At 30.9% G+C, this 13,128-nt stretch overlaps 1 protein-coding gene across 7 annotated transcripts in view; it reads left to right on the top strand.

The window, feature by feature from the left end:
- Positions 1–13,128, top strand: part of LOC106681695 (protein zer-1 homolog) — a 34,572-nt gene that overhangs the window by 8,551 nt on the left and 12,893 nt on the right. For 6 of the 7 annotated variants that reach the window (XR_010843804.1, XR_010843805.1, XR_010843803.1 and 3 more), the window contains exons 6-9: positions 2,137–2,298; positions 5,361–5,522; positions 6,861–7,019; positions 9,333–9,487. Coding sequence is in view for 2 of the 7 variants with exons in the window: in XM_067048814.1 (XP_066904915.1) it covers positions 2,137–2,298; positions 5,361–5,522; positions 6,861–7,019; positions 9,333–9,487 (638 nt within the window). In the remaining 5 variants the exon portion in view is untranslated. The remainder of the gene's footprint in view (positions 1–2,136; positions 2,299–5,360; positions 5,523–6,860; positions 7,020–9,332; positions 9,488–13,128) is intronic. The other variant, XM_014422153.3, reaches the window with a different exon arrangement.

The following is a 13,128-nucleotide window of genomic DNA, read 5'->3' as shown; positions in this document are numbered from 1 at the left end:
GTCATGGCAACAATGCTTTAGCCCTGTTGTGCTATCACACTTAACACAAAAATGCATTTCTGGAGGTTCTATAACTCTAATTAGGTAGTTAATTTATCAAAGTAACAAAGCAGGTATTTTTCTTTGTTTTTTCTTATAACTCCTAAAAGACGCTTCCTAGCAAAACAGTTATAGTCTAAGAAATGACACAGCATTAAATTCTGTGCCAAATGAGTATCACGACATATTAAATTGATTAAGAAGTACGTATAGCTGTACTATAAGCTGCAGTAAACAAAAAAACAAATGGTTTTTTCAAATTTTTTTAAAACTGAGGTATAGTACTACATATGAATCTAAACTTATCACGAGAACGCATTTCTGGCAGTCTCAAAACTGTTACTGAGCAGCTGATTAGTTTGATATAGTTAAAAATCTTGTTCAAATAGGTCTTTTTTTCAGTTTTTCGCCAAGAAGTCCTAAACATCGGACCCTAGTGTAAAAGCTATAATAAAACAAATTGAACTGCATCAAATTTTGCATTGAATGAGTAGCATAAAGTAATAATAAAGATATGGTATAACCATACCACTTGACCAAGTGGTATGGTCGTAATCTTAGAGGCAATGGGAGTTTAAAATGAACTTACCAATAATACCAGCTAGTATTAAATAAATAAAAAAATATACCAATAAATATTATTATATTTAAAGGCTAAATCTGTGAACAAAAAAGATCCAAATATCAGCATAATAAGTATATATTTCTTCGATAAACAACAAAATATTATAACATCACTTCTTGAATAAAATGTAAACAAATTAAAATAAAATATTTAATAGAACCCACTAATTACAAAAAAATTAAATATTACTGAAAAAACATCAAACAATAAATATATATAAGTCGAATTTTAAAAATTTAAATTAATTATTAATATTAAAAAATTTATTCATAAACTTATTTCCATGTGTTGTGTCATTTTTTTTTTTAAATGATGGGAGACAGTTGATTTATTTTATTTGTTATTCTAGTATTAATTATATCTGTAAATATCGTGAAGAAGTTGATTACTCGTTACCTAGTTAACTTATCTTATCAACTTCTTCATGCTCGATTTTTTTTTTCTACGAACACTGAGTTAAATGCCAAAAACTGAAAAATAGTATTGGAATAGAAGTGACATGACTTATACCATTTGAAATTTGAGAATGTCAATGTATATTTTTTTTCGTTTTTAATACTCTCTCTCAAAACTGATTTTTACTTTTGAGTAAATCTTTAAAAATTTCAAAATTTTAATGATCGTTTCCTTTTCGTTTTTACCAAATAAGTTTTCACTTTTCTGTAAATTTATCTCTTTTAAATCTATGTGTATATAAGTATATTAAAAATAAAAAATATATAAAAAAACTTTAGTTACAATAATTCTGTTTGTTTTTTGTTTTGTTATTTTTTTTAGTTTGCTAAGTTAATATATTTATTAATTAATTGTTTGAGAGTGGTTTTTGTTAATAATAACACCAACTTCAATGATTTTTAATTTACTTTCAACACTTTATTTTAAAAGCTGCAGTAAAATTGTTTATTATTTAATTATTCTTTATTTTAAAATATAGTTGACTGTAGATGGTCGGGGGTGCAGTCAGCAAAAAACACAAATAAACCAAAAATTTATTTGAGCCGACGTTTTATACTGAGTTTAGCCAGAATCTCTTCCAAAAGCTCCTTGATAAAGACCTGAAACTCAGGTCGAAACATCGGCACGAATAAATAATTTTTTGTTTATTTGTGTTTTTTTGCTGACCGCACCCCCCCCTCTCCTGACCTTCTGCACTTAAATGAATTGTGACTATTCAATTTTTTTTTGTACAATATACACAACAAAGTTTTTTTTATTGAATCAATTATCAATATTCTAGCAAAAAAAATAAATATTAGTTTTGAAATTTTAAATATGGAGGTCAGTGAAATAATTATTTACATTTGAACTAGGTGACAAGAAGTATAACCCTAGAAAATTTTTAATTCTTTTATCCAGGTCTTGCACTTAATTTTAGTTTCATTTCAACTATTATTTTGATTTAAGTAGGAAGTATTACAAATACATTACTTTAGTAGAAATTCAGTTATGTTATGTAAATTTAAATATTTTAGTTGTTTGAGTACAAGCGGCTGGTTGGTATTCTCCTTCACATAGTGTCGGAAATGGAACAGGAAGGTTTCGTTCAACGCCTGGGCACCTACTTATTGAATTCGCTAGCGTGTCAGGTCGATGGCCCTCAGAAACAAATGCTTGGTGATCTTGGTGCTGTTAATGTGAGTCTTTCTATTATAAATAAAAATGATTTACTGTAACTGTATATGAAGGAGGTGGTCGAGGAGGGGATCAAAAAATATTTACCAACTATTTATTTGCCTTGATGTTTCGCCCAACTTTGCAGGCAGGGCTTCATCAGGGCTAAAAAAGATTAAAAATAACTAAAAATATGTTAACAATGTAAGATAATAATATGACAATAAAGTAAGCTAAGGCAGAATTAAAAATTATGTAAATATAAGTGACAACACATGGCTTATGCGGATGATGTAGTCATCACTGGGAGAACCAAAACAGCACTGGCCGGTGCTGTAGAAGAATTCAAGAGAGCAGCACAGGATTTAGGACTTATTATAAATAATGAAAAGACTAAATATATGAAAACCTGAGAGACGAGATATTGTGGATGTGGGGGAAAACATGTTTCACAGCTGCAGTACTTTCAAGTACCTGGGAGGAGTTGTGAGGGAGAACAATAATTTAGAAGTAGAAATTAAGGGCAGAATGGTAGCAGGAACCAGATGTTTCTATGTCCTGCAAAAAGCTCTCCGATACAAAAGTCTTTCCAGGAAAGCAAAGCTTTTGTTGTACAAAACAATAATTAGGCCAGTGGTAATGTATGGTAGTGAGACGTGGACTCTAACCAAGGAAAATAGAAGAGCTCTACTGGTTTGGGAGAGAAGAGTCCTAAGAAAGATCTTTGGAGCCGTTAAAGAAGAGCACAGGTGGAGAATCAGAAGCAATGACGAAATAAAGGAATTGTATAGAGAGCCTGATATCCTCTGTGCTATTAAGAAGAGCAGGCTAAGATGGTTGGGACATGTGGAAAGGATGGAGTCCTGTAGGCTGTCTAAAAGGATGCTAAATGGTGCACCAGGAGGAAAAAGGAAAAGGGGGAGACCCAGGTGTCGGTGGCTGGATGATTTGGAGGACGATTTGAGAGGAATGAGAGTTGAAAATTGGAGGAGTCCCGCTGGAGACCGCGAGGCATGAGCAAGAGTGGTGGCAGAAGCTCAGGTCCTACAAGGACTGTAGCGCCCAACAGTGAGTGAGTGAGTGAAATATAAATGAAAAATTAGATAAAAATGAACATAAAGAAATAAAAATAACATGTACAATAATAAATATATATATAAAAATATATAACATAGAGTATTAGATTTATTATGAACATGAGAGGTAATAACAAATAGAAATAGAAAAGTAGAATAAGAGAAGAAAAAAAAAATGGTAATATGAGACAGAAAACTAAGGAAATAAGATGAGAATAAATAAAGGTCCAGAAAAAAAAAATAAATAATAATAATGAATAAATAAATAAAGAGCAGATCAGATCCACCCACCTATAGTGTGGCAAATAAATAGTTGCAAATTATTTTTTGTTCCTTTTATTCTTACCTATTATTATTTTTATCTTAACCCTTCAATACCTATAAGGTCTTCCTTTTTATTTTTGACTACGCTGAGTCTAAATTTTATAAAATATTAATATTACATAATAACAATTTTTTTTTAGCATGGGTGTCACCTAAGGGCCTAAATTTACTTCCTGTCACCTACCCTTAGGTGACACCCCGTAGGTCACAGGAAGCACTACAATAAGCAAAGCAACAAAATTTATTGAATGATGAACAATATATTTTTAAAATATTATTTTAAAATGTATGTTAAAGTATTTACAATATTTACAAATCAATGTTTATTATGGAAATTGTACAACAATTTATTCGGAGAAGGACTTAGCATGTTTTACGCACGGTTTTTGTGCATTGTTGGGAAACTTAATTTCCCCTATTTCAATCCTTATCAATATCTTTTACTTTTTATGGGAAAAAAAGTAAAGAAAAATTTCTCAATTATTTGATTTTATATCTCTATAAATTCTAATTTCTTTATGCAAGTCAGATTTGTATCTTTTCATGCAGTTTAGAGGGTTGTATTTATTATTATTATTATTATTAACTCGGCTCCACAACTCGTTGTCGAGTCCTGGCCTCCTGCAACAGCCTCCACCAATCATTACAAACCTGTGCGGCCGCCATCCAGTTCCTCACTCCCATCATGGTTCTGGCATCACCACTCACACCATCACTCCATCGAAGGCGTGGTCTTCCTCTGCGTCTTGCTCCATGTATTACCTCGGTCACTATTTTCCTTGGGAGATCACTCTCAGCCATCCGAGCAACATGCCCTGTCTACTTCAATCTACTGAACCTCATAAACTGGACAACGTCTAGTTCCTTATATAAAACTTTGAGCTCCTGGTTAGTTCGACGTCTCCATATCTGGTCAACCTTGACAGCTCCAAATATTTTACGGCAAATCTTCCTCTCCAAGACCAACCTTGGAGTTGTGCTCACCAGCCTTGGAGATAGTCCATGTTTCTGAGCCATACAGAAGAATTGGTCGAATAATTGTTTTATACAGATAGATTTTGGTGTCCTTAAACAAGGTACGACTCCTAAAATAGGGACCGAGGCCATAATAACAGCGGTTGGCACATAGGACTCTTCTTAGAGGGTTCTAAGCCCCTTTTAAGTTTTGTGTAGATTAGTGGTGTCGTGTTGAAGTTATTGCCATTTTTTTGATTATCGAAAACCAATTGAAAGCCCCATATGGCAAAAAAAAAATTATTTTATGATTACTTTGGGGTGTGAAAAAGGAATATAAACTTAATTTCTGTATAAAAATATATTTTGTCCCAGTTTGTTGTTAGGTTAGTCGTTCTAAATTATTTTAATAATGTATTTTTATTGTGAAGTAATATTAACCCAATCGATTTGTTTTTGACGTAGATTAACAAAAAAATACAGTCAATTATATTAATTGAGTTCAAATATTTACAATATCACCAAAACCTAAAATTGCTTCCTATCTAGTTGGCCAAAAAAATTTTCTTTACAAAAAAGTAAATCATATTCATGATTAGCGTCCTCAAAAACCCTTAAATATTAATTTTTTGACCGAATATCATCAATAAAATTTTCATTGTAAATTAGCCTCCCTTTGTTTGTATATTTTGGTTTAATGGTTTTTGTATGATATGAATATTCTTTTATAGAGGATGTTGGTAATAATTGATGACCGTATTTCTCGTAAAGTATGCGATGACGTCCTTGAAGTGGCCTGGTCGACGATGTGGAATGTTACAGATGAAACAGCTATCAATTGCCAGAGGTTCTTGGATGGAAAAGGGATGAATTATTTCCTCGGTTGTCTTCAGGTATCAGTATATTTATTATTTAGCTTTTCTTATTTATTAATGTTTATTTCTTTATTATAATGATATTGAGTTGGGGCGTATGCGTCAATTAGAATCAAATCTCGTTACAAAAAATAATTTTATTTATAAAAAGTACAGTTCATATACTTGTGGTTTAACATCCTAGGGAAATAAAAAATTTAGGCACGGTTGTCACAATCTTCAACTAAACATGGAGGCCCAGAAAAATTATTCGTAAAATTTGAGGTGATTTTGGTTGTAAGAGTTGAATTAAGAATTTTTTATTTTTATTTAATATCGACCCTGGTGGGCCTTGATGTAACATATGACATGTTTGATATAGCGGTTACATTTTTTTTTAACAGTTGATTATGGGGTGTATTGTCTCGTACAAAAGACATCCCTAATTAGATACGTTATAATTTTAAAAAAATCATGATAAAATAAATAGATAAAAATAATAATTTTTGATGAGAGTTAATAACAACATTCATTGACTTAATAAAACAAACAATTACCCTCTAATGGGGAAAAAAAACAAGTTAATTTGAAAAAAGGATGAAGAGAAAATAAATAAAATAGAAGTTATGTCAATAATAGAATTGATAACTACAGAATTTATAACAGGATGTCCTGCAGCAGCTTGGGCTTACGGTTTAGGTTGGATTTCCCAAGTTTTAGGTCACTGCTCCTTTAACTGTCGGTAACTGGGAATGGAACTTCATGAATCGTTTTTTGATGTAATCCTCTCTTGACTCCATTTGCAATTGGCTATTTCTTGAATTAGGAATAATCAATTGAAATACAATAGAAATAATTAAAGATAGGATGAAATAGAATTTCATCCCATTTCATATTAGAATATTTTTTTCTAAAAATATGTCTAAAACCTCTGGAAAACTGGTACTTAGTTGAAGATAAGTCAGGTGAATGTGGTTGATGTAGTAAAACTTCAATTTTCATGCCACCTGCATAACTTTTTTGTTAGACTTAAAAAATATTATGATATATGAAAATTGAAGTTCCACTGCTTTCAGAGAGATTTAAATATGTATATATACTCTAAAATAAAATAAAAAAAATTTACATTTCTCTTGTTTATTAATTCAAAGCCAAAAATTTTCTTTGAAATAGGATAAAAACATTTCTTAGGTTACGGGTAATGATTGAAACTAATGAAAGTAATTTTGAATCAAAATAATATCTTTAAAGTTTTTTTTTATTTTATTTATTTTGCTATGATCCGACACTCAAGTATATAATCAATGAAAGGGATATATTAATTTAATATTCTCATTGGTACTATATAGCAAAATAATGACATAAAAAATTCTCTAGTTGTTCCCAGATAAAGATGAACTTATGCGGAATATGATGGGACTGCTTGGCAATGTGGCTGAGGTGAAATATCTCCGCCCTAGGTTAATGACTACCAGCTATATCGCTGTCTTCGCCGAGCTAGTCGATTCATCTTCTGACGGCATTGAGGTGAACGAAGTATAAAAATAGTTTTGTTTAATTATTACTATTATATATATTATATATTACTATTATATATTTATTATATATACTATTATTATATTTATAAAATGGAATATTATTTTTAGAAACTGTCTTGCAAAATAAACTGATCAACATTATCATTTTCTTAAGGGCACCAGTAAAGCATATTGAATTATATAAACAAATATTTCAGATAAAATTTGGTCTTCAATGCTATATATTATTTTCTCAAATAGTCCCCCAATGTTACTTTCTCATCTCAACAGTGACTTTATGGGTCATCGGGTTTCTGTATTTAGAAAAATGAAATAAAACGTACATAATAGTTACAAACATACATAATTCGATCAAAGGCTTTTGCGAGATCAACAAAACACACCGACATATCCTTCTCTGTTTCCAATACCTTTTCGAAAACCTGTTTCGTGGTGAAGATAAGGTCCTTGGTGCTACAATTTTCCTGAAAGCCATATTGCTCCTTTTCAAGTAATCCTCCGACTCTTCTTCTTATTCTCTTTTCCAAGATCTTAGAATAAATCTTACTTGGCACGCTTAATAGAGATATGCCTTGGAGATATTAAAAAATATTTATTTTTAAAATCAACATTTAAAAAAAAAAAATTAAAAAGCTATTATTTTAGTAAACTTGAAACAATTTAATAAAGTATATTCAATGTATACTTAGTAATAGATTTGGTATTTAAATATATATCATTTATGTGAATTTTTACACCTTTTGCTATTGAAAAAGTCAGGAGCGTGTCATTCAATAGAATACCATCGATGTCTTTAATTTTTTTGACAGACTTAAAACACACAGCTCTAAGTAACATCATAAAAAATAATCATAGCCATGAAATAAGTTTTGACAGTGTAAAGATGTTTGGAAAGGGAAAAAAAATGAAATGACAACTTATTTACGAGAAAATGGGTGGGAGGTGCGATCAGTGAAGAACACAACTAGTAAAGACTTATTTATTAGTGCTAACGTCTTGGCCAGAATTTCAGGCCTTCATTAGGGCTAATTAAGAAAAAAAAATTGGACAGAATAATTAAGAAAAAAGTAAATAACTATCAATATAGATACATAAATAGTGTTGAAAGAAAAAATATAGTTTAGTATTATAAGAAGATAAAAGATATATGAGAATAATTAATATTAAAATTAAGTGGGAAAGGAAACATTTATTATTAATTAATATCTAAGAAAAATATCATAATTAAAGAAACAAAATATAAAGTTATGTAGTCAAATAAGTAAAATTAAAATTAAATATGTATAGGAAGATGGTCAGGGTTGCGGTCAAAGGAACTCCTTTGACCGCAACCCTGACCATCTTCCTATACATCAATTTTTACGGTCAACTATATATACATATATAAATTAAATATATTGTAGTATACTGGAAGATCGCTGATTGACCATGTGTATTATTAATAAATGGAATATGGTCTGGGTGCAGTAAAAAATAAAACTCAAATAGTTATAAATATTTTTATTTGAGCCAACGTTTCCCCCATTTTGCAGGGCTGTTTTGATTGTAGTGCTTGTCGAATTGTAGCCTTGACGAAGCCCTGCAACGTGGGGCAAAATGTTGGCTCCAATAAAAATAGTTATTACTGTTTGAGTGTTTTGTTTTTTTTCTGCACCCAGACCATATTCCATTTATTAAAATATATTGTAGGAAGATACTCCAGGTAACGGTTACTAAAGGTATCAAAATTGTAAAAGAAAACTATTTATTGTTAACCAACGTTTTGCCCCACTTTTCAGAGCTGTCAGATTGAAACAGCGGACGTGAATCTCATTCATCCGCTGTGTTTCAATCTGACAGCCCTGATGAAGCCCTTCAAAGTGAGGCTAAACATTCGTTAGCAATAAATAATTTTCTTTTACCATTTTGATCCCTTTATTGACTGCCACCTGGACTATCTTCCCACAACCTACTTTAGATGGTCAACTTATGAAGAGAACCTGAAGAGGGGAACACAGTATCTCAAAAACATGTACGAAAAAAAAATAAATGACTTAAGCCCTATGATATTTAAATTTTTGACCTAAAGGTAGGATTAGAGTATTTGAAAAATATAGAAGGTCAGAAGAAACGAATTGATATTTCTATTGTTCCTGGGTTCAAAATGGGTTTCTAACAGACCTATATCATAAGATTACTCAGAAAGAACTCTTTAGTCATGGAAATTGAAATTAAGTTTTATTCGGAACCTCATTGCTTTCCTCCATACCCTTCATTTGAATCATGTTTATGTTTGTTAAAAGTAAGTTTTAACTGTGCTGTTTCCATTCAGGTGAGCTACAACGCTGCTGGAGTGTTGAGCCACATGGCTTCAGATGGAGAAAAGGCTTGGACGATTGAGAAGCCATCTCGAGAAAGCGTCCTTGACAGGATGGTTCAAGCTATTGTGCGATGGCCTCTTACTGCGGAGAGGAATATCAACTATAGGTAAAATTATTTTTAGTGAACCCATTGAACTTAAATGATTTGACAATGGATGGACAATTGATTCAAATTCTATTAAATCATTGAAATTATACATTAAAAAAAACAGTTCTACTAAAACTATTCTTTATTACTGGAAGATATTGATTGACCGTTTGTAAAGATGAAAGGAATATGGTCCGGGTGCGGTCAAATTCAAATATATTCTACTATTTGAGTTTTTTTGACCGCACCCGGACCATATTCCTTTCATTCTTTATTACCCGTGTGGATTATTGAGCTCATTTTAGATTTCTTTTTATTTGTTGTAAATTATTTTATTATTTTAGGTATTTTCCTTATTGATTAATTCACACTTGTCCCCTCCCCCTTATCTTGGATTTTTTTTTTTCAATTTTGTGAAAATAGTTCAATAAACAAAATAAAACTAAATTTAATGTTGTGAAAGTCTAGTTAATCTTGAAGGTGTAGAAACAACAATATAATGATTTTCTTGTCTTAGTAATAACATTATTAGTACTTTTTTAAGTTGATCTTATTAGATATTAAATATATCTTAAGATTTTTGAGTTTAGTTTATTATAGTTTTAGTTAATTTATAATTTAAATTATTAGTTATTACCTGAATTACCTGACAATGACTAAGCCAAAAAGAGGGTAATACGTTCAAGGGTATCACATAACCTGATCTATGTTTGAGGGATGCTTTGAGCGAACTACACTACCAATTTTTAAATTTGATGTCCCAAATTAATCAGTGGCATCAGAGTGTTTTTAAACCATTTGAGCTAGAATTACTGAAAAAATATTTTATTATATTTTGTGACTTCCTTAAGTGGCAGGGCTGCCAGTGGCCGTCACGAGAATCAACTACTTTGTGCATTGCTATATATTTATGTTTTTACTTTAGGGCATACCCTCAATATTATCAATATATTGTAGCAATAATACTGACATGTGTGCTATACCTGCATGTATTGGTCATGTAAGGTGGGATTTATGTTGACGTAATGAAGACAGTGATATTTAGTTTCGTTATGATGATTCATAATAATCTTGAGGTTTTACTACCTATCTTAGGCTTTGATATACATTGGACATTTAACTTTTAAGGAACCATTATATAGATATTAACCATTACAAATTGTTTAGATTAAGCTTTTGTATATATTTGTAGACTTCTTGGATGTTGAATATCAAATTAAATAACATTTAATTTACTTATATTTAAATAAATATACACCAAAGTTAAGTTACTCCATAGTAATGTTGGTGGAAAAGGATCTTGTTTAAAAAAATTAAATATGTAGTGTCATATGTCCATCTAACACTTTAAAAGACAATTTAGGAAGTTTTTTCCCTTTATACGGGTATAACTACACATAATTGACAGTTGTTTTATAAATAAAGTCATTGATAAGTCCTAATAATATTTTAGGCATTATTTATGGTTTCATCTCATTTTTTATAGCTTCGAGTAGCTCACTGTCATCCAATTATACATGTTCAAAAAATATAGTAAACCCAAGAGATCTTACTCGATCTTTCTCACTGGAGATCAGACACCCCGATATTCGGTGCACATTCATCCAAATTCTGATAAATGACAATCTTTTAAAATATAAAATGCCAATAAATGAATAACTTAAAAAAAACTCGGGTGTGTGGGTTTCGGCGCTTCGCACCGTAACGCGCCTGACGTGACAACTTTACGCTAAATATTGGAATAATAATATTAATAAAATAGACACACAATATTTGAATCAAGATATTTATTTTCCTTTACAAATGATATTTATATTTAACAATTAATTTCCATTATTCTGTTCATAATCGGACGATGGTACGAGAAATATGAGATGAGTGGGATCAATTCGGCTGTAATATGCCTGGAAAATGTCAAGTCAATCACTGTCCCTCCTAATGTTGTTGCACTAATTCTGAGGCATTGCGTTTCATACTTCCGCCTTGCTTCGGCTTGCTCTGGTGTCTCCGACAATTTTAAACGCTTTCTAAAGTCACTTTGTTGATCACTGTTAGATTTAGGATCATTTTCTCGTTTACTACCCATGTTCACTAGTTCAATACCAGTTGTATACTGATTCAATCTTGATATATAGTAGCTATTATAGATTTTTAATTAATACCAAAATTTTATTATGCGCATATTCCTTATTTCAGACATAATTTAATGATCAGAATACATCATTACCCCCACTACCGCACTCTCCGTTACGCTACACTTTTGCCTACATGACTTCCAGTATCTATAACCTCAATTACCCTCACCACCGCACTCTCCGTTACGCTACACTTTTGCCTACATGACTTCCAGTATCTATAACCTCAATTACCCTCACCACCGCACTCTCCGTTACGCTACACTTTTGCCTACATGACTTCCAGTATCTATAACCTCAATTACCCCCACTACTATACTACTTAGCCACGCCCATTCTATTTCCCTTACGCTACACTTTTGCCTACATGACTCCCTGCAATCTAATTTATAAGACGTTGTCACGTCAAAAAAAAGAAATTTACTGTAGGAAGATAGTCTGGGTCAATAAAGGTTCAAAATAGTATAAAAAACTATTTAATATTGACCAATGTTTCGCCAACGCGCTTTGTCAAGGCTAAATAAAAAACAAGATACAAACATTGTAAGAAGTGACAGAAGATAATAAATAAAAAGAGAAAGTAAGGAAGTATACCAAAAAAAAAAAATTTATTTTTATAAAAAACAATAGTAAGCTTAAGTTAAGGAAGTATAAATATAAGTGGATAAAAGTTGTGATATGATTGTAAATAAAGAACTAGAGTATTAAATTGTTGAACAATACTTATTAGAATTAGGTGGTTAATATTAAATATTTTATCCTACTATTTTTTAACTTTATTGACTGCTACCCAGACTGTCTTATAATCTACTTCAAATATCAGTCAAATATCTTCTTCTACAAAATAATTTAATTTTAAAAAAACCTGATTACAGAAATAATTCTATTTTATACTCCTATTTCTTCTAATAGATAAAGTGATTTAGCATATCTCCTTAAACACATTAAAGGATTGTCAGTGATCTCTATAAAAAATAATGAAACTCGGTATAGTAGTCCAGTGCCTTTCACTAAACGCTACAGCTCTTGGCAATTATATTCAGTCCCATGTTACTGAGAATGCCACCATACAGGAAGTTATTGCATCTGCTTGTGTTAACATAAAGAAAGTGTATTCATGTTTTCATCTTGAGTTTTGTTCAAAGAGAGTCTTGAGTTTTGTTCAGATGTTAAATTATTAATTATTTATGAGGAGAAGATGGTTGGGGGTGCGGTCAATGAAAAACACAAATAAGTATGATTAACTTATTTTAATGTGCCGACGTTTCGGCTTGAGTTTATAACCTTCTTCAGGGCTAAAAACAAAACAAGATAACAAGAAATAATATAAAAGAATAATATCTTTATTCTTCTTTTTTGTTTTCTTTCCCCTTTCTTTATTTTACTCTTTCCTTTCAGATTTTCTCCACTTTTATCCATTTTCCTTACCCTTTTTATAAGTTTTGTACACTATACTTATAATTTGCCTCTTTATCATCTATTATTGTTACATATATTTTCTTCCTCTCAATTTTCATTTTCTTT

The sequence above is a fragment of the Halyomorpha halys genome, unplaced genomic scaffold (genome assembly GCF_000696795.3).
Source record: "Halyomorpha halys isolate HHAL.00 unplaced genomic scaffold, Hhal_1.1 Scaffold360.1, whole genome shotgun sequence".
Classification (NCBI taxonomy): domain Eukaryota; kingdom Metazoa; phylum Arthropoda; class Insecta; order Hemiptera; family Pentatomidae; genus Halyomorpha; species Halyomorpha halys.
This window is presented reverse-complemented; position numbering and strand designations above follow the sequence as displayed.